Below are 21,181 nucleotides of genomic sequence, written 5' to 3' on the forward strand. Positions count from 1 at the left end.
CATGCCTCGTTATGCCGTTAGCACCTGGATTTACGGACATCCCACAATGCAACAGCCTCTGCGAAAGGGGTGTCAGAGTGTCCTCATTTTTTTCTTTTGAGTTGGAGACTGGCCTCGTTCCCAAATGCTCAAGGCGGACTACACACGCTTGTGGTCTAAATTCACAATGCAAGGCAAGTCTGAGAAATGTCTCAGATATGTATAATATCCAGCTCATGGGCCTGTGTATTTTTTTAAACATGTTGATCCTGTGAATAGTTGCATGAGGAATAAAGAAGGATGGATCTCAGCATCTGTCTGCTATTCAATATCAAGCAAACATTTCAAGTAATGTTAGCTCCACAGCATGTAAGAAGGCAGAGTCCCTAAACTAATCCGTATTCACACAGCTGAGTGCAAAGTGACGTTTGCACGCATGTCTCCTTATGCCAGTGCATGTGTTAAGCTCCACTGAGCAGTGGGCACACTGGAGTTGCTATCTGTTTACAATATTCCCTTGACAAACTGGTAGCTAGTCATCAGTACCATCTGGTGGATGAAATAAAGCATTCCCTCTTTCCCTCGTCATTCACATGTGCCTATACATTATGAGTGACAGTAAAATGAATTGAAATAAAGCATTTGTTTGTGTAGCATTTGAGTAACTCTCCTAAATGTATTCATGTACTTTCTAAGTTATTTCTTTTTTGTTTTTTTTAAATATGTTTCTTTGAATGTTTTTGTGTTTCAAATTGCATTTAGGAATATTGCCTTATAAAAAGTTAAAGATGTTGGACAAACCTTTCATAGTTAGATACAGCATAATAAATAATTTCATAACTCATAGCAGCTCACAAGTAATAACGCTGCAACCAAATTACAAAATGTATCAAACTCCCTTATAAATATACACAAATTTAGATACTTTAAACATAATTAAATGTTTTCCAGTTACCAAAAGGAACTCTTTTGACAAAATCCTAGACAGAACTCACCTGATACATACAAACTTAAGATCTCTTTTTGCATAAGTGTATGTTTCATCTTAAAGCAGTTTATATATACACAAATTGCAGATCTTTTTGCATAACATAAGCATGTATGTCGTCCTAAAGCAGTTTATGCTGTCCTTAAAAAAGTCCTGCCATTTGAAATACAGAACCCCAGTCACTATAGTCACACAAACACATGGATGTTATGCTTTAAATACTAACATACATAACTGTTAACACATAGTTCTAGATGTAATCAGCCAATGAGAAAATCCAAATCCATACGAATGTGTGGTTTGAATCCACACAAATGAAAAGGTATAGGAAAAACCTGAATAAATAAATGGATTATTTAACAAATAATCATCCACTACAGAGCAGAAGCAACCAGATTATTACAAGATTTGTTGATTATCCAGAGCTTCTTACGTCACTCAGAACTCCATTACATTATACAGAACTCCATTACATCACCCAGAACTCCATTACCTTATATAGAACAAGCGTCATTTCCTTTGATATGCTGCACAGGACATTAAAAACAACTTTACAGACATGTTTAACTTAGACTGAAAATGGCAACAATTTTATTTATGGTTACAGCATTTAGCTGATGCTTTTATGCAAAACAATGCATAATTGTACCTGAACACAACTTAAGCAATTAAGGGTTAAGCACAAGGGCCCAGCAGTGGTGGGATTTGAACTAGCAAGCTTCTGATTAACAGTTATACACCTTAACCACTAGGCTACAAGTGGCAATTTTGCTGAAAAGGCATTCGATTACATATAAATCTTTTAAAATATCTATTGTAGTTAGAGTGCTTTCCAGTCAATTGGTGTCTTTCCAGATGACTTGAGTAAAATGTTGGTTTTGGAGAAGTGTCTACTTCCAAAAAAGCCCAGCTGAGCAGAGTAGGGAGATGGGTGGGATGTCTCAAGGACGTGATGTCGTGTCTGCAAATATCAGAACATTTTAATCAACTACAACTGATGAGGTTTTAAGCAATTGCACCTGAAACTTATGAATATGCCAACCCATTAATGAGAACTATTCAGAAAAAACAAATAAACAACCAACCACCACAGTTTTAGAAACACTGACATTTATATAGTAACTAAGCTAGTTACATAAGCACTTTGTATAGACTGAACTTTTAACAAAAAAAAACCAAAAAAAAAACAGCAATGCGCACTGTTTAGGCTATACAACTATGACCAATGACAGAGCTTCAGAATGTGGCCAAAGTCTGACACAGTTTTTTAAACTCACTCTGTCGATGAGTGCTCCCTTCCTCTGGGCATATAAACCCCAGAGCAGAAACACCAGGCCCCTCAAATTCTTACTGAGGCTCAGGATCACAGCATCAGTGAACAGCTCCCAGCCTTGGCCCTGGTGGGAGGTTGACTCACGGCTTCGTACTGTCAATACAGAGTTCAGCAGCAGAACACCTGCCAGCAAAGGAGGGCATAAGCCTATTCACAGAGACAAAGTGTCTGACAGGCAGTGGGGCTTTAGAAAGGGCAGGAGGGCCCCGGTTTGGTGCCATACGCCTGTGAAAGCAGCTCTAATTTCTGCATCTGTGTCTTAGTGCCTCAGGATTGGCGCTAACTGCTCTAGGCTCAGGGAAGCGTTGGAACAAAGCAAACTTTCTCAGAGTCCCTACTGGATATTAATGCCTAAATATAACTAAAAAGTGAAGACACTGTAATAAAGCAGGAGTTCCATCCATGTCCTAAGACACATCTGGACAGACCACACTTTGGCTCTGATTCAGCGCCCAGCCCAGATGAACATAGATTCAGTGTTCCTGGTTAATGCTTCAGGTGTTCTGTGAGCTGAGGCCTTAAATGGAAAACCAAGGTCTATTACAATGTCTTCAATTTTTAACGTTACAGAGTATTGTTCTGTCTCCAGGTCTCACACTAAAGGCAGATTTATGTGGAAGGCTGTGAATCCCAGGTTTGGTGTCCGAGTTGGTGTCTCTCTGTGAAGGAGGCAAATGACAAGAATATAAGGTGACTGACCCTGTTTAGCCCATCCTGTCAGGTCCCCATGCCCAGGGTGCTGGAAGTCCTCTATATCTAATGCTAGTTCAGTGAATATATTTTCCAAGCTGAAACAAATTGGTAGAAAGTGATAAACAGAGCTGATCTCTTTAAGAAGAAGTAAAGGTAAAAGAGTGCGGAAATTATTGGTAGCTACAAACAAGCTGTGAAAAGGTAGGTAGCGTGTTTCAGATAATCTATTTAAGAGGCCACTGCTGGACAAAAAGGAGCTGCTCATATAAAATAAGAATGAAATGAATAAATATTGAATAACAGAAGAAAATAGGGATGAATGAAAATGACAGTAAATGAATAAACAAATGAATTCCAGGTGTAAAATGTGTACCTTGGGGGTGGTGGAATAGGCCTGGGTACACTGAAGCAGAGACCGTGGGCCTGGCCTCGCCGGTGATATGGGTCTTGGCCAAGGAGGACCACCTTTACCTGAGGACCACAGCAAAACATACGAGGTGTCACTTAGGTCTTTTTAGACAGTTACAATCTTTTAACAATTCGTTTCTAATGGGAAAACTTACATCCTCGAAAGCGCACAGCTCTGTCCAAAAGAAAACTTGTTCTGGTTTCGGATAGACAGTAAACCGTTTTCGTTCCTCAGCGACGAAAGACATCAGCTAACGGTGCAAAAAGACCGCATACCCGTCATGACTCATGGTTGTTGTTTTTTTCAGTATGCTGACTCATGAATATAAATGAAACGTCATTCTCGTATACATTTGTGAAATAAGGCTTGGAAAATTCGGCCTTTATGTGGTTTCGCCAGCTTGCTCCGACGGGTACGGGAACATTGCGCGCGGCCAGCCTCTCCAGTGCCGCGCGCCTGTTTTGCTCGATCCGCTGCAGCTGCTCGGTGGTAAGATGTGGCCCATTACTACCCAGTCGCTCTTTTGTTACCGATTCTTTTGCACAAAAAAGACACGGAATCACAATATTCAGTCACTAAAATGCTCAAAAGTTAAACTTAATTGAAATAAACCATTTTACATTAAATTCTACGTAACGTCATAGTGGATCCACTTCATGAGACTGGAATATAATGATTAAAATAAATGCCAAAAAAAACATCTTTAGAATCATGTACACATATATTTCCATACCTTGTGACATTAGTTCTTTAATCGTTGTATTAGAGTTTTATCTGTATGAAATGCGTGTGATGTGAAAGCTTTCACAGTCAAAGTTGCCGCAAACCTCTGAGTCATGCAAATTTGCTCTGCAAATCCGAAACCGAAACTTCAAGCAGATACTAAAATAACAGATGTAAATCGTATCTGCACCTTTAAAGGATGAGTTTAGAATGACTAAAGGGCAAGCATGTAACGGAACTGGAAACTGAACGAGACCCGAAGCAGGTCTCGTGCAGACCGTGCAAATGAGGCGTCTTACTTTTTTTGCAGGCTGCAAAAGCCTGTATTAAAACTAATGTCTATACTATAATGTCTACACTGGCCGCAGTTATTTCAGGCAATTGTTTTATCAGATACGCTACAACGTAATTATGAATATGTTCACCGATTTGCAGTGAAACTAACAGCGGAAATGTGATTAGTTTCAGCTTGCAGGATACTGTGTGTCTGTTATGCGGCGGGGTGCCTGTAGCTCAATAATGAAACTTTATTGAAACTTTAACTGAAATTCAAACATTAAAATTTCTGATAGTCACAGTTATTTTAACTTCTTGATTATGAGGATTTACCAGGTCCACCAATTCGGGAATTTTAAGTAAGGTCAGTGAGAGCTTAGATGTAGCCTACTGATGTACTGATGTGGGCTACTGATGTACTGCTGTACTTATGTGGAATGTTGCAGTTGCACATTGTACATGCATTGATCACACCCAAAAAACAAGCCAACTATGTATATGTATGTGTGTGAGTATATATATATATATATATATTGCTGTTTTACTTTATACATTTTCTAATTCTGCATAAAGTAATTATTAAAGTAAAGAAATGTAAAAACTGGATACATTTCTGTTGTTTTGATGCTTTGGAATGCTAGAAATATCCTGTAACATTATCAGTGAACGTATTCAGTTTAGAAGCTCTGAATATAAGGGTCGGTGTATCTATAAGGCTTACAGTGTCTGTTAGGGTCACTGTTTCTATAAGTTTTACTGTGTTTAAGAGTCACTGTGTCTAGAAGTTGACAACTATGAAGATACAGTATGTGTTTATTATTACCTCTTGATGATGACTCTTTTTCTATACTCAACCAATGTGCATTAACAGAACCTAACACCAAAGAATCAACCTGGAACAGATCTGATGTTTAGATCTGATGTTAGAAGGTACATTTTGATCCCCTCACAGTTAAAGAGTGCAGTTTAGGACAGTGTATGAAACATTGTTTGGAAAAGGAAAAGATCGTGCAGAATACTATGTGGGGTTAAAACCACTATTCTATTTCCCTCAAGGACTGCTAGACCTGCCAAGTGTTGCAGCACAATGGTGCTTCTTATTTTCTAAACAGACTGTATTTAGTACGGCTCTATTCAGCAGTACTGTTACTGAAGGCTGTACTGCAGACACAAATGTAATATTTGAATCTCAAACTCTTCCATTTGAGTAAATCCTCAGTATAATATAGAATGTGTGCTTAATAATGTGATGTAGGTTTCTGATTAACTATTTTACATGTCTATTTGTAGCATTAAGAGACATAATAGAATTATGTAGTTTATTCAGTGAACAACAAAAATGTCAGTTATTTATCTTTATTGTGATTTTTTACAGTGCTGACCGTATCTTGTCCAATCAGGATCTAAGTTACTGATATGATACGAAATATGAAAAATGATTTTCCTCCCCATTATACTCTCAGATTTTCACTGAGTCAAATCAGTGATTAAGTGCATAATCCTGAAAGTGACTGGAAAAGATGGAGCATGGAACAGATACTCCATTGACCACAACCTTTTCAAAATAAATAGTTTTGTTATGTTTGCCAAGCATTAAAAAGTGTTTTCCCTGCACTCCACTGATTGTCACGGTCAGTGCTCAAAAGAGCAGTGTCTCTACTGCACTTGTATTCTGCAGGTGTTCTGGGCCCCAAGGGGCACTGAATGTTTAAAACTATGAAAGCGCCGATCATGTGCACTGCAGTCTGCCACGGGGCTGCTGACTCCACCCACCCCCACCCCCCGCTTGCCTTTGCTGCCCCCTGCTGTGCATGTACAGTGCTGCAGTTAACTGGGAAAAAAGACGTATGACTATAATGACCCTTTCACTGACTGTATGGAGATGCAGGGAAAAATGCAAGGCTCTGTGTTTTGAGCATTTGACTTCGCAGGCCTGCACCAGAGAGGAAATGTGTTCCCCTCAACACATTTGAAATGGATGTCCGCTTCAATCAATTAAACAAGCTGAATTTATATTTGATAGTCAGTAAACCTAAACATGATTCAGCACAATTTAGCAAAATGTCCATGAATAAAACCTGACAAACAGGTTGTTCTGTTTGTTTGTGAAAACCTATTTAACAGAGCATATCAAATATCAGGAAGATGTTAGTGTACACTATACATAATTTATTGTATTTAGTGTATAAGGGCTCCTGAGTCTATGTGTAATTTATTGTATTTACTGTGTAAGGGCTCCTGAGTCTATACGTAATTTATTGTACTTTCTGTATAAGGGCTCCTTAGTCTATGTGTAATTTACTGTATTTACTGTATAAGGGCTCCTGAGTCTATGTGTAATTTATTGTACTTTCTGTATAAGGGCGCCTGAGTCTATGTGTAATTTATTGTATTTACTGTATAAGGGCTCCTGAGTCTATGTGTAATTTATTGTATTTTCTGTATAAGGGCTCCTGAGTCTATACGTAATTTATTGTACTTTCTTTATAAGGGCTCCTGCGTCTCCTGAGTCACAGAAACAGGTTCCTTTGTTGATGCTGCTAAATAAAAGCCTTGCTGTGTTCATTTGGTTTGAAGTGGATACCAGTTAAACCAGCTCATGATTCTCCTTCTTTTAGACACCTCAGCTGCATCTCATTGCTACGGGGACAGCTGACATGGCTACCAGGAAAGGCTCATGTTGCACTACTTACTTAATTACCAAATATTATTCTTTATTTCCTGGGCCCTTTTAAAATCACAGAAATTGATACAGCATTAATTAGCATGAATTACCATTAATTTGTGTCAAATTCCACATCCAGGGCTCTTTTTTGCAGCATTTGTGTTGCAGCAAAACTCCCTACAAATTTGAATGTGTGAATGCATGTGTGGCATGCACACACATATGTTTGTGTGCAAGCAGGTATGCATGCGTGTGTGTGTGTGTGTGTGTGTGTGTGTGTGTGTGTGTGTGTGTGTGTGTGTGTGTGTGTGTGTGTGTGTGTGTTTGTGTGTGTGTGTACATGTATAGTTATGTTATTGCTTTCGTGTGCTGCTGAGGTCCTGTCTGTCTCATTTATGGCAGCATTCTACCAGCAGGCAGGAGACAAGGCAGAAACCCACACTGCAACCCTCCAACACACAAGCAAAACTGAGACTCAGCACCTATGGCCTCTTTTTGTACAACTTCATAGAAAAATCCTCAGAAGAGAAACGGGGCTGTCTGTATTTAAAAAAAATACCATAGCCATTGTGTGTGTGTGTGTGTGTGTGTGTGTGTGTGTGTGTCCAGGGATGAGTGTGCCCTAGGCTACACAATTTGTAAAAAAAAAAAAAAAAAATCATTACATATGCTTCTTGATGAAATAAAATAAAAAATAAAAATATTCTGCAACAATATTGAGTTTGATTTCCTCTGCCTTTCATGATCTTTAGTATTTAAAAAAAATGCTAATTTCAAACCCAAAATGATTTAATAATATGAGGCCGATTCCATCCTTCATATTGGACAGGATTCACAATTCAGAGAGAGCGCTGTTACTCCTGCCGTCGAGGATTGGGCGCTCTGAATGCGTGGGATGCACTGTTGTCAGGGAGAAGCTGAAGTCACCTTCACGCGGTTGGCCCGAAAGCCCAGACGCTATCGAACGCAACCGATCGACGAGCTACAGCCATGAACGGCGTTCGCGCAAGGAGGTCTGTCATGTCAGCGTTCAGAGCAAGATATAGCCTCCAACCGGGGACACCTGAACGGAGCGCCGTGAGCTCCGTTGTTTATTGACATCATCTGTGTGTATGCGGGACTTCTAACAGCTACACCCGGGCAGAACCAAACGCCAAAGCGGGTGATGGGTTTACCAGTACGGTGAAATCGGGCGCTAAATATATTTCTACGCTCCTGAAAATCCTACAGTCCTGTCTCTGAGGTGCACAACCGGGGAAAAAATTCCTGCTTATTGATCAAGAAGCTGCCCTGTGGCTCGCCTTCCAGATTACCTCTGCCATGGCTCTGGTGACCCTTCTGCGTGTGCCCGCGCCCACGCCCAGCGACACGTCCTCCGCCACCGCTGCCTCCAGCGCGGGGGAGGTAAGTAGACCCTGCAACGCCAGGGATGTGAACGGACGGAGCGCTTTTAGAGCTGCCGTTAGCTGGGCCTGTTTGCTAGGTGACTGCCCGCCTTGTCAACGCAGTTTGCTTTTTTAATAGTAATTCATGATCACAGATTTGACCGGTATAAGAGAGAGGATCTTTTTAGATATTGCGCGCAGCAATCGACGATAGGCATCAAACGGATCAAAAAACACCAAAATGCAGCATCCAAAAAGGTGCGTTAGGCTGTGCGACAGTTGGCATGAAATGTCCCCGAAACTAAATTCAGTTAACGAGAGGATGTAAACTGGTCTAGCTGGGTTAAACGGAGTAAGATTATACCTAGGTAGTATCTAAAAGTTATTTCCCACAAACAGTAGCTGTGTAGTGATAACTAATTTCCACTGTTTTACAGTAGGGGTAATGTAATATCTTAATACGTATCCCCTAGAAATGCGCTGTAGCTACTTGTGTTGGTTTTAAATGTGCCAGTTGTAAGACTGACTGTTGAAGCTAAACGCCGGAGACTCTGCACAGTGTGTAGACATTGCTGCTGCAGTGATGTCATTCAATGCTGGGCCTGCTCTGCCTGGTGACCGGTCATTAGTCCGAGAACACTGCCACCGTCTAACCAAACACAGCACCTTCTGTTGCTCTTCATCCAGAAATTATATAGAATGAGTGCACTAGGATTCTGAAGGTGCCTTGGGGGGGGGGGGGGGGGGGGGGGGTGTTATACATTAGCACAGGCAGGCCCTATTATAGCTCCTATAGAAAATTACAGATTTGATTGTTCAAGGATAAACAGAAAAGTGTGTGTGTGTGTGTGTGTGTGTGTGTGTGTGTGTGTGTGTGTGTGTGAGAGAGAGAGAGAGAGAGAATGAGTAAGGGGCGGAGTTGGATGATCACGATGATGTCAGTAATTTTTTTTATTTATTTATTTATTTTTATTGTATTAGTGGATAATTCCACCAGATTGACATTTTCCAGTCTGTAACTGCTCCTTGATCTGTTTTCAGTTTATATGTGGTCTGCTGGACTATAACAGGAAACTTACTGAACCACAGAACTGGTTTAGCCCTTTCTGAAAAGCATTTGTGAACATGTCGCTTATAAAAAGATACTGTAGATATAAAAACTGAATTACATGGAATTAGTTCATATAATGTCTTTTCCAGGTTTGTCCCCTGTTGCTGAGCAAAAGAGCACCTGTTTAAATTGAGAAACTGTGGTTATAACATACTTAACTTTTAAAAGTAGTTTAGTAGTTTACTTTCACTTTTTGACTGATTATTTCGTGGTGTGTGAGGTAATGTCACAACAGTTTTCAAATTTGCACCAACTGTCTGAGACCTCAACTGCTACCTGAAAGATTTTATATTTGTCCTTTTTTGTCATTGTAACTTTGTTAACCAACCATTCTTAAGGAATTATTGGCTTTATTCTATAGGATTTGGGGAATGAAGATTACCCGAAGTCAAATCTTAGGTGAATTTTTCAAATATATTGATTTTTTTCATGCTTAATTTTTGATTTGTTGTAGACCATATATAAATGTGGTGTGTGGGTGTGTGTGCACGTGCGCTTGTGTGTGCATGTGCACGTGTGTGTGTGTGTGTTTGTGTGTGTGATTTTGTGTGTGCGGGCATGTATGTGCCTGGTATCAGCTGCAGTGAAAGTTTTGTTCTGGTAAGGGGAGCAGCGCGTCTTCTGCAGCAGGGAGACAATGCTCCAGAGCCCAGAAGCCCAACCCATCCTAAAAACACAGGCAAGCTCAACCCTCTCCCTCCCTCTGCTCAATGCATAGGCTCTGTTCCAGAATCTCTATTCTAGAAAATTTCAGAACACCTAAGGCTAATGAACAAGAATTGTAATTATAATGCCACATTAAACTGCTCTTAAGTCACTAATGACTGTATTTCTGAGGAATGTGTATAAAATAAACAAAGGTTTCTATGTGTTTTTTGCAATAGGTGATTTATCTCTGCATCTCCAAGCTATGATAAACACCCTCCGGTGTGAGGACATAATTAAACTGGTGAGCGGGATACCATTTTCTAAATCCCTCATGAACATAAACTTTACATAAACCTTAGGATCTCCACACTTGGTTATTTATGTAAATAATCATCATGTTAAAAGGTTCCATTGGTGTTACAGACTGCTGGCCAGGGCAGTGCTGCTAAAATGTGGGTGTGGTCTGTGTGCAGGCAGTGAGACTGGAGAGCAAGTGGGCGGAGCATGTGCGCTACATGGTGGTTGTTTACACAAAAGGGTGCCAGGACATGGAGGAGAACGCCCTTATCGGTATGGACTTCACAGACCAGGACAGGTGAGCTACTGCCCTCCACAGTTCAGGAAATGGTACTGCATTTCGGCGTCAGCTGTTCTTGCTGACATGCTTCGTTTGTCTCAGTAAAAGCTGCACCATCGGCCTGGCCGTGCCCCTGTGGAGCGACACAGATATCCACCTGGATGGAGGCGGGTGAGTGCCATCACTGCCTTCCTGTGAAGAAGAGCTACAGGCTTTGGTTTGCCTAGCCATTGTTTCTCACAGTTTACTAAAAGCCTCCATTTCCATTATGCAGTATTTCAGCTGATGATCTAACAATATATCATTTTGTTCACAAATTTCAATTGAGATAAGAAAGGTCATTTTCTAAGTATGGAGTATCAGAAACATGACCCCTACTGATGGCTGTGTGGGTGGTGCCTGTGTTCACACAGTGCTGGAGGAACGTTGGCATGGAGTCCATATAGTTCTATTGTCAGGTCCTTGCCAAGCAACCACGCGCATCTGTGAATATTGTGGGCGAAGGCCACAACCTGTGCTTCATAATAATCACCTCCTCTCCTTGTCCTTAGGGGTTTCAGCATCAGCACTGCTGGAAGGTGTCATGTCTTCAAGCCTGTGTCTGTGAAGGCCATGTGGTACGTTCACTCTGTTATGTAACAGTTAGTGCGACTTGTGTTGACTATTTTGGTTCAGTGGTGTGGAACTCTTTTGGAAGTGTTTCTATCCATTTGAGAAACTTAAAAATCCCAAAGATATGTCACATACAAATTTGCACAAATGTATTATTTTTTTAAATGGATGTTTAGTACTTTTTTTTTTATTTCCACCTTTCTGTGATCGACACCTATATGACGATGGTTATTTTATAATGAATTTTTCCCCTGCACCACCCTCCAGGTCGGCCTTGCAGGTGCTCTACAAGGCATGCGAGGTGGCACGCCACTACAACTACTACCCAGGGAGCACGGCGCTCTCCTGGGTTGGCACCTATGAGAGCTGCATCTCATCTGAACAGAGCTGCATCAGTGAGTGGAATGCCATGACCGAAACGACCAGGCCTGACTCACCCGACCTGTTCAGTGATCAGTAAGCCGTTTTCAGAGTCTGATTCATATTATTTATTTTAAAAAGAAAATAATATTACTGCTTACACACTACTGCCATGAGCTGCTAGTTACAGGTGCATCCAGGTATTTCACTCCCAGACTAGAGCTGGTTGAGCTGGGATTGGACTTTTTCTTCCATCATGAACAGGCCAGCAGAGAGGGAGAGAGCCGAGTGCCTGATCACGACCATGCTGAACGGCATCATGGTGCTGCAGGACCTGGAGAACATCACAGCCAAGGAGGTGGGGAGGCAGCACATGCATGCGTGCATGCATTTGATAGGTCAAATTTCACCTTAGCCATGTGTTGTTGATCAAGTTTTGTCTGTGCACACCACAAAAGACACACTATCTTTTGTTTGTTCTGTTTTTGTTGTTTGCAAAGGATTGTCATAAAAGTAACCAGTATGTTTGTTATAGTAAAGTTAGAGCAGCAGCACATTGGTGGATGGTTTTATTTCTCTGTAATAGTGCTGCAGGAGCGAACACCTTTCTTGCGTTCACACCCATCAGCCTAAGCTTAAGGGTATTGGGGAGACATGGTCTCCTGGTGAACAAGACAATCTGTCCTCAGATCCGCACTGAGCTGGAGCAGCACATGAAATGGAACCTGCGGGAGTATAATGAGTTCATCGACAAAGAGATGCTGCTAATACTGGACCAGATGGACAAGGCCACACCAATTTTTGACCACCTTTACTTGGTACAAGGTTCTGCTTTATTTGCGCTCCATACACACACACACACACACACACACACACACACACACACACACACACACACACACACACACACACACACACATATACACACACACACACACCGCCTTTAGTGTATAAGAAACATTTTTGCCCAATGCTTAGGAACTGGACCTACTATGTGTATTTATATTTAGAAATACATAAAACGTGTATTTAGAAATACATGATTATTGCATAAATATGCACATAGATATGATCTCTCAGCACTTCACATGCATTGTGCATGTCAAATAAAAGTGAAATGGTTATGGAAACCACTTCTGAATATTCTGGACCTTTCTGGTAATGGATAAAGCCAACACTTTATTTTGTTTCAGGGCTCGGAGTGGAATGCTTCCAACCTGGAGGATCTTAGACACAACGGGTCAGTTTACAGTATAAAGGGTATTATTCTTGTGCTGCACACAAACCCATTCAGTCTGATTGGACTGTTCTGTGATACAGGATTGGATACATCCTCAACATGACGCAGGAGGTTGACAACTTCTTCCCAGGAACATTCTGCTACTACAATGTCCGTGTTTATGACGACGAGACAGCAGACCTGCTGGCACACTGGAATGACACCTACAACTTCATAGTGAAAGCCAAGTAAGTGATCGTTCAGACCTGACATACCTGAATGTACGAATGTGTACACACACATACACACCTTGATAAATTAAGCAGAAGCTTATTAGATCCCGATATAACATTTTGCTGTTTTCACATTTTGCTAAATGTCATATTTGTATAAAATTATCTATTTCTTTAAATACATTTATTATATAAAATTATGAACTGAATATTCATCTGTTTACCTATCTGTCTGTATTTATCCATGCTTGTCTGAAAGTATTTATCTGTATCTGTGCAACAGACAAAATAACTCCAAATGTCTAGTGCACTGTAAGATGGGAGTGAGTCGCTCGGTGTCCACTGTCATTGCCTACACCATGAAGGAGCACGGCTGGCCTCTGGCCAAGGCCTGCAGCTTTGTCAAACAGAAGAGGAGCATCGCACAGCCCAGCACCACCTTCCTTAAGCAGCTGGCTGAGTACGAGGCCATTTTGGGTGCCAGGTGAGGCAAGGCTAATGAGCCAGGTTCTGCTAATCTCCATGTTGATTATGTTTATTATTATTAGTAGTAGTAGTATTAATGATTGTATTTTGTGTGTTTTAACGCTGTTTTTCCTGTCACTTTGATTTAAGTAGGTATTTACAATGTTTTATAGTGAGTTGAATAGATAAAAACTGATTTTTGTAAGATGTTTGCGGTTGTGGTTTATACTTTGTTATGGCAGCAAGCAGCAACACAACAAACTGTGGCAGCTAGATGATGGCAATTCTCACGAGGCCCTACAAGCAGGAAGCAGCAGCATTGCCGGAACTCCCCAGCCCTCAGTAACACCTTCTGATCTGGAGCCATGCGAGTGGGGGTGTGAGGACATGGGCAGAACCTCCCCCCGACACCACAGCAATGTGCCCTCCGACCACCTCAACTACAACTACTACTTCCGACGTCTGTCGGACACTGCGCTGGACAGTGAGCCATCAACGCCGGTGCGGGGACCCCCCCTGCTGGGCATGGAGCGCGTCTACATCGAGATCGAGGACGTGGAACGCGATGCCCTGCTGGATGACAGCAGCATCCCCACCGTGCACCTGGCCCCACCTGGAGACGGGACGGCGGCACAAACCTGCGGACGCCTGGAGCCACTGGAGGACATGCGTCTCCGGCTGGAGTTCAGCACCGTGCTGGAGGAGGATGAGGAGGAGGCACAGAAGGAGGAGGCAGAGATGGCTGCTCTGGCACGGGGGCGGGACAGCGTGGCCGGCCAGGCCAATCCCAACCGCTTTAGCAATGAGAATGCCAACAACAGCAATCGGCTGTCCGGCAAACGCAGCTGCCCGTCTGGCTCCGACGTGAGTGTGACGTGAGTGTGATGTGAGTGTGAGGTTCTGCAAACTTCAGCTGCTTCTGTTGGTCCTGCATGAAGACATTATGATAATGTAAAACTATTCTTATATTCAGTAGCCATGTATTCATCCAGTCAGTTCCATTTAAAAATAAAATCTTGATTTTGAAAAACTGTCCAGTAAAAGCAATAAACGGTAACATTGGAAGGATGTTTTCCAAACTTGAATAAGGCTTTTATGTCAATGGAAATTGCAACCGTACTGTTTCAACAATTGTAATGCTATCAGCAGAAATTGAGGTAAATCCTATTTTAAATGGAGCTTGAGGGTAGAATTCCTTGTGTATGTTTGTCTGTGTTTGCCTTTGTTTCAAAGAATAGCACAAATTGTGCACAAGACTCCAGAATTTCCTCCTCTTCACTTTTCTTTCCCCGCAGCCTTTACAGTGCTAGGCCTTGCATTTGAGCCCTTATCCCATCTGTTCTCCCTGCCCGTGTGTTTCTTCTGTTCAGGACAGTGCTAGCAGCGGAAACCCTCACAAAGTGAAGCCCTCTTATTACACCTGCCGCGAGTGTCCACGACTGCTGGGCGGTCGTCGCGGCGATCGCCGCACTCATCGCCTCAACTTCCCACGCCTGCCCTCCGCCTCCACCCATGCCCCTGGGGCCGGCCCTTTTGGCTCCACCCCCATTCCTGGCCGACCGGCCCCTCCTGTGTCTCGAAGCCGCCTGTGCGGTTATTACTGTAGGTGCCCCATCTGTGCCATCCGAATACCTCTAGGCCCTGCTGTGTGCCTGGACGCCTACCGCCAGCACCTGACCTGCCCCGTGGGCTGTGAGGAACTTCCCCAGCGCATGCTGGGACCAGCAGACATAGATGAGCTCCAAAAGATGGAGGAAGAAGAGGAGGAGAAAGGACAAGGGGTGGAGTCCAGTGGTCAAGCTGCCGAACTTGCCCTCTTAAAGCTGAGTCTGCAGTGCGAGAGGTCCACAGCAGAGCTAAGCCAGGAGGCCCACCTGCCCGAGGGTCCCCACGCCCCTGCCCAGCCAGAGACAATGGAGCTGGGTGCTGACGATGTCACCACAGAAGACATGGAGGTTGACTCGGGTACAGCTCCATCTACCACCTCCCTGCTCTCAACAAGCCGCAACTCCAGGTTCTGCCCAGTTCTTCCCCTGCAAGGCCACGCCCTGACACAAGGGCGAGGGCCGCCCAGCTTGGTCCAGCTGCGGGCTCAAGAGATAGAGACCCGCACACGGCTGTCTGACGGGAGGGCAGGGGACGGAGCACAGGAGATAGAGGCACGTGCACGGCTGGCTGGACTCACCACACCCTCCAGGCTGAAGCGCTCCAACTCACTGGCCAAGCTGGGCGGTCTGGCTATGTCTCCACAGGACCTTGCCTGCTCCACCCACTCCACAGGGGGGGAGTCCATAATTGTGAAGAAATCCCCTAGCTTCACTGCGCGAGCTGTAATGGCGCCACTGCTACAGACATTTCCCAGCTAGCTTCAGTGCTACTACAGACGTTCCCTAACTAGCTTCATCTCTGCCAGACGTTCCTCCGCTAGCTTCAGCTCTGCCACAGACGTTCTCCAGCTAGCTTCAGCTCTGCCACAGGCAGACGTTCCTCAGCTAGCTTCAGCTCTGTCACAGATGTTCTCCAGCTAGTTTCAGCTCTGCCACAGGCGTTCTCCAGCTAGCTTCATCTCTGTGACAGACATTCATCTTGAGGGCAGAAAAACAGGCCCAACATTGCTAGCAGCTCATTTCAAGCTGGATTCATTAGATACCTCACAAGTGCTACTCTGAGGTCTACACTGGACCACTGTCCACTTCTCTGCCAATTTCTTACTTGACAGCTGTGGCTGAGATTAGCCAGGTGCTGAGATTAATGCTCTAATCTGGTTTTCATGTCCAGTTTTTAAAAGCCAAATTAGATTGCTGTCTTTAGATAAGATAGTGGCTGGGCTTTGTGCTAAATGAGTTTAAACACAACTGACCAAGATATGTATCAGATATGTGAGGGACAGTTTGATTTGGCTCTCTGTCTCTGTAGTGTTTGTGGCATATTGAACGAGTATAAGCATAAATAAGCATGCTGCAGCTAAGTACACACAGGGCCTAAGTAGGCAGTGAGGGGCTCTGTTAGCACTGTTAGCTTTTAGCACTGTTAGCATAATTAGCGTTGTTCTAATCGTCCAGCCTCCTCCAATTGTATTCGATGTCTACGTGGCACAGTTATGAATAGTGTAAAGCAGAGCTTAAAAACAGTGACTCAACTAGCTGAGTCAGGTTTTGTAACCAAACGGGGCTACAATGCTCCTTTTGAAATTCTACCCCTTTACAGGCCTGTGTTATAATTTGCATACCCTTATCCTGATCGTAGTCTTGAATACCATTAAAAGCTGACAAAACTGGTGAGCTAATTTTGTGACAGCAAATTGTTGCATATATTCATGACATTATATGAAGGGGGAACCAGTTGGGAAGTCATTCGGCAAATAAAAAAGTAATATTTATTATGTAGTGTGTAAATGCTTATATTTTGCATTAAGGAGGAAAAAATGGCATGCTTGCACATCCCACAGGGTAAAGACTGTTATGCACTATGGAGGAGATTTGATTTTAGATACATGATTAGATGATTAGACATCTTATTTCACAGATGAACAAAAAAGTTTCAACCTCAATTTGTTTCAACCTCATCCATAAACCCTTTATGTTGATCTTGTATAGAAATGTTATTAATATACAAGGAAGATTGGTGCTTCAGGTTACTGTGCAAGATAAGGTAAAAGAATTAGACTCAACGAGAACGTCTCATTTTTATAATGCTGAGAAACAAGTCAACTAAAGACACAATGAAAACTTTGCCCCAGACTATTAAAATATACATATTCTGTGAATATAAATAAAAAAGAATCAGCATAGTTTCACACTTTCAAAGCAACTTTTTGAACCACATTGTTTACATGTGACCTGTAGATTAGGTTTTTTAAAGCATAGCACATGGAGCAAAACAATACAGTCTCCCTTACAGCTACTCTGAAACCACCTAGATGTTGAATAGGGTTTAAGCATCTCTGCAGAAGAGGCTTGCTGTCTGAAGAAGGCTAATGTTACATGAACCATAGTGGTAAATTTCTCTGCCTCTGTTCTCTGCTAAGCACTCTAATAAAATCAATCTTAATCTTCTTTTATCCTTTTAGGAACAGGTTATTTCAATTCAGTTCTTTATATAAAGTTTGCAATGGCAAGGCCTAGAAGCTCTTGTTAGAGTTTGGTTAGTCATTAATCCAGAATGTGATGTCGTTGTGCTGGACTGTGTATCTCATCTGTCTCTTCTCCCACTCTTCTGATGTTTATCAAAGACCTAAAATGTGCCACTAAAACATGCCTCTCAATGTAATTTAGCTTATGCTGTTGTACATTGTGCATAATATAGCCTGTGATGTACAGAGAAGCTGCAGGACAACTGCAGGACATAAGTGTTCCGCAACCTGCATGTTGGCCAGAGGAAGGACATTTGTACATTAGGTTGAAATGGGACTATAGTCTTTCAACAAGTCATTTAGAGAGACAAAGGCTACAGCCTCCTTTGCTTACACACTGTTTGTGGTATTTCCTTATTAAAATGAAGGTAGCTGTAAGAGTTTCAGCTGGTATTTAGGCCTTAATGTTGTTTGCCAGTAATTGCTTGCAGTGGAATACCCCTCAGTAGGTTCACAGATCACCTGGCTTTAAGAGTGCCCTGTGGTATTAGACATGCTACTTAGTGATATAAAGATGTTTTAATTTTCAAATTAATTTCTTTTGTTGTTATTTTCATTCTGCGACACTTATAAGTTGTGGACCCTTTGTTGTTGATGTGAAATATTTTTGTAAGATTCTGAATATGCAAAGAGGCCTGTGCAATAGGTTTAAATTTGAAGTATGCCATTGTTCCTCACCATGTACAGGAGGCAGCCATCATGCTCTTAAAAATGAAAGTAACAGGAGATGAGGAGGAGGAATGGGAGATGGAGGAGGAGAGTAGTTTTTGTGGCACACAACAGCCAGAGTGACAGATGGCTTGTTTGGACTCTGTCACCACTGGCTGTAACAGTCAGTCATGTGGTTTATTTGTCCAGTTTTTTTTTGGGTTTTTTTTCTGAAAATCAATTTGAATGCTGCTTAGCCATGAGAATGTCATTTCTAAAGCCTGTCCTTCTGTAGCGCCATGTTGCAGGATTTCCTGTTGAGTGAAGTGATTCATTCATAGCAGCACGGAGGAGGTGGCAAAGCTTAAACTCGAAGTTTGCTGTCTAACTTTTCTAAATATTGTCTTAGTAGAAGAACAAAATTTTGCTGTCAGCCAAACTTCTTTGGTGGTGGATTAGTATTATTGTCTCTACCTGTACTATGAAATTTTGAGGGTATCATAATAATGTTCTAAAATTCCACCACATCACAATATCCAATCATAAAAACAGAGAGTAACCAAATCTGCAAACAAACTCCAGAGACCCTTAATCATAAATAAAATTAGCTTCTTTTAAACTGTAGGTTTAATGTTGAATTTAATTAATAACTATGAAGGACCATACATTTTCTAAATGTATCTAGATATTCTTTTTACCATATTTAAACAAACTGTATGATATACATCTAGTACTGCCATTAAAATATCATAGAATATAATTATAAAATATTTCTTTATTTAATATAGCAAAGTATCAGTATGTTGTCATTCTAACCTGAATTGATTTAATGCTTTTGAGGCTGCAACAAATCATTAGCTTATACAAGAAATATGAAATGTAAGAAACACCAGATTGCCAAAAAAACAAAACAAAAAAAAACAAACAGATTTGCTACGGTAGCGGTGCAGTCACTAGAAACCTTTCTGCAGAGCTTTTTGCCTCCTGTAGAAGGAGTGGCTCCTTGCCCCACCCCTGCTATGGACTCCATCCTCAGCCATGCATGCTGCTGCTGTTTCATATTTGAGTGCAGAAGCTGTTGGTTTGTTTTGCGCTTCTCCATCCATCCAAGTGCCTTATCACTGCAATTTACAATCCGTCTCTCCAAGCAGCTGTGCGTAATCCAAACTGCTGCTTGTTTTGTTTGTTTTATACTTTTGTATTTTATATTTTGATAGAGTGGAGACCAAAGTCCTGTTTTGTTTTTTTTTAAGGCGTATGTTCAAAAACATTAGCATTTCATGACAATAAAAAGAAAATATGAAAATGGGAAATCCCGTTAGCCCCAGACTCAACTGCTCTGTGTAGAAGCACCGAAAAGCAATGACTATGAAATAGTGCACTCTTACGGATATATATTGTTGGTTTTCCTTTTTAGATTTAAATTGTTTTTGTTTTTTTTTTGCACTGCACATAGACACATGTTAATGCATCCTGCACTTTTTTGTAATAATGTAAGGTACTGTAAATGAGAGAAATAAATTGTTTACTGTCTGTAACAGCAACACACTTGAGTCTCATTACAGTGTTTGCAATGATGTTTACAAACATGAGGTTAATTAAATTGTATGTGATTGTTGATATACTAATAGTATTGGTCATTTGTATTGAATTTGTATAATTTTTATCATTCACAAATGTATAGAATACAAATAATGTTATAATGGAGGGGTTGTTTTTGTTTTATGACATTTCAAGCATGGCTACACTTCTCACATCATTTCAAGTTGTAAATCAACATGTTCCCTCAACCATTATAAGAACAGCGGTTCAGTTTGTTCGTAAATCAGCAGAACAGCCATCTTCCTCTACCTGAGCATTGAGCTGAGAGGTCAATGTAGGTTGAGCAAACTCTTATTCAGTTAGGCAAATGTTCACTTTGATGTCATGAGGAGGAGAGGGCTGGACAGAGCTCCATCCCAGAGACAACAAGTGGTAATGCAGGCACAGAAAAGGCCATTTAATTTACTGGAACATCACATAAAGTTTGGATGGTGAGTAAAAACTTGTGTTTACCTTACTGGAAATATGGGGAAAATATGACTTGGCAAATTGTTATACAAATTCTTACTGGAAAATACAAAAGCTCTTAATGAAAAAGTTTATGAAAAATACTTAACTAATTGTAAGTCTTGACTTGTGTTTAGGTTAATGAACATATGTGTACACAATATTAATTATATTTGGTATGAACACCATAAAATTATGGGTTATAATCATTGTTATACAACTTTTTTCTTACTGGAAATATTCAAATTTGTAATAAGTACTAAACATCTGAAGTATTTTAATCTGATATTTTATGGAAATTTGGCACGATTTCACAAAGTCCAGATAGTTTTTATTTAATTCTTACACCATATGTTGTCAAAAGGTGCCTGCACACACCTTAAAGGGGGCTGAAGAACTTACAGCAGCAGGGCAGTTGGTTTGCATAGATACTGAACCAAACGTTTGACATTTGACTAAGTGGCAAGTCATTCGAGGTACCCAGTGTCTCCTAGCTCTACTGAAATGGTTTACATTGTGTCATCACAAAAAGCCACATGATTCATAACCAGTGAAACAGATTAACTTTAGTCCCTCCATCTGCTTGTTTGAGTGGTTATTTAAATCTGTATTAAGTCTATTTTTATGGGTTCCTTTTTAAGGTCCTCTTAAGAGTCACCACATGAATGCTCATCAT

The 21,181-nt window shown here is 41.5% G+C and overlaps 2 protein-coding genes across 3 annotated transcripts; one reads left to right on the forward strand and one right to left on the reverse strand.

Annotated features, from left to right (window-relative positions):
* Positions 1–1,114: 1,114 nt before the first annotated feature.
* Positions 1,115–4,225, reverse strand: ungb (uracil DNA glycosylase b). 2 transcript variants are annotated; one of them, XM_027020049.2, is made up of 7 exons: positions 4,136–4,225; positions 3,753–3,937; positions 3,557–3,652; positions 3,367–3,464; positions 3,000–3,088; positions 2,245–2,423; positions 1,115–1,928 (listed from the first exon to the last, which is right to left on the reverse strand). In XM_027020049.2, exons 1-7 carry the CDS (start codon positions 4,143–4,145, stop codon positions 1,788–1,790), a joined length of 798 nt encoding a protein of 265 aa, XP_026875850.2. In that variant the 5' UTR covers positions 4,146–4,225; the 3' UTR covers positions 1,115–1,787. The 2 variants fall into 2 exon arrangements, with proteins under 2 accessions (XP_026875850.2, XP_026875851.2); XM_027020050.2 differs by having other exon boundaries at positions 1,816–1,928; positions 2,319–2,423.
* A 3,791-nt stretch (positions 4,226–8,016) lies between these two features.
* Positions 8,017–19,994, forward strand: ssh1b (slingshot protein phosphatase 1b). The gene is made up of 15 exons (XM_027020078.2): positions 8,017–8,470; positions 9,924–9,961; positions 10,141–10,241; positions 10,447–10,511; positions 10,684–10,805; positions 10,890–10,958; positions 11,339–11,404; positions 11,667–11,855; positions 12,024–12,117; positions 12,449–12,577; positions 12,953–12,999; positions 13,080–13,226; positions 13,495–13,695; positions 13,919–14,540; positions 15,047–19,994. The coding sequence occupies exons 1-15, from the start codon at positions 8,387–8,389 to the stop codon at positions 16,040–16,042; spliced, it is 2,970 nt and encodes a 989-aa protein (XP_026875879.2). The 5' UTR covers positions 8,017–8,386; the 3' UTR covers positions 16,043–19,994.
* The last annotated feature ends 1,187 nt before the right edge of the window (positions 19,995–21,181 follow it).

This window comes from Electrophorus electricus, chromosome 6, assembly GCF_013358815.1.
Source record: "Electrophorus electricus isolate fEleEle1 chromosome 6, fEleEle1.pri, whole genome shotgun sequence".
In the NCBI taxonomy this organism is placed as follows: domain Eukaryota; kingdom Metazoa; phylum Chordata; class Actinopteri; order Gymnotiformes; family Gymnotidae; genus Electrophorus; species Electrophorus electricus.

Excerpts from the sequence above, each read along its gene's own strand:
- ungb (XM_027020049.2), bottom strand. Across the intron at positions 3,653-3,752 it reads CCAAGCCTTATTTCACAAAT|CTGATGTCTTTCGTCGCTGA; the intron begins GTATACGAGAAT and ends TTGCACCGTTAG. Across the intron at positions 3,089-3,366 it reads CCTATTCCACCACCCCCAAG|CTTGGAAAATATATTCACTG; the intron begins GTACACATTTTA and ends AATTTGTTTCAG.
- ssh1b (XM_027020078.2), top strand. The coding sequence starts at position 8,387 with ATGGCTCTGGTGACCCTTCTGCGTGTGCCCGCGCCCACGCCCAGCGAC. Across the intron at positions 13,000-13,079 it reads GAGGATCTTAGACACAACGG|GATTGGATACATCCTCAACA; the intron begins GTCAGTTTACAG and ends TCTGTGATACAG. Across the intron at positions 13,696-13,918 it reads GAGGCCATTTTGGGTGCCAG|CAAGCAGCAACACAACAAAC; the intron begins GTGAGGCAAGGC and ends TTGTTATGGCAG.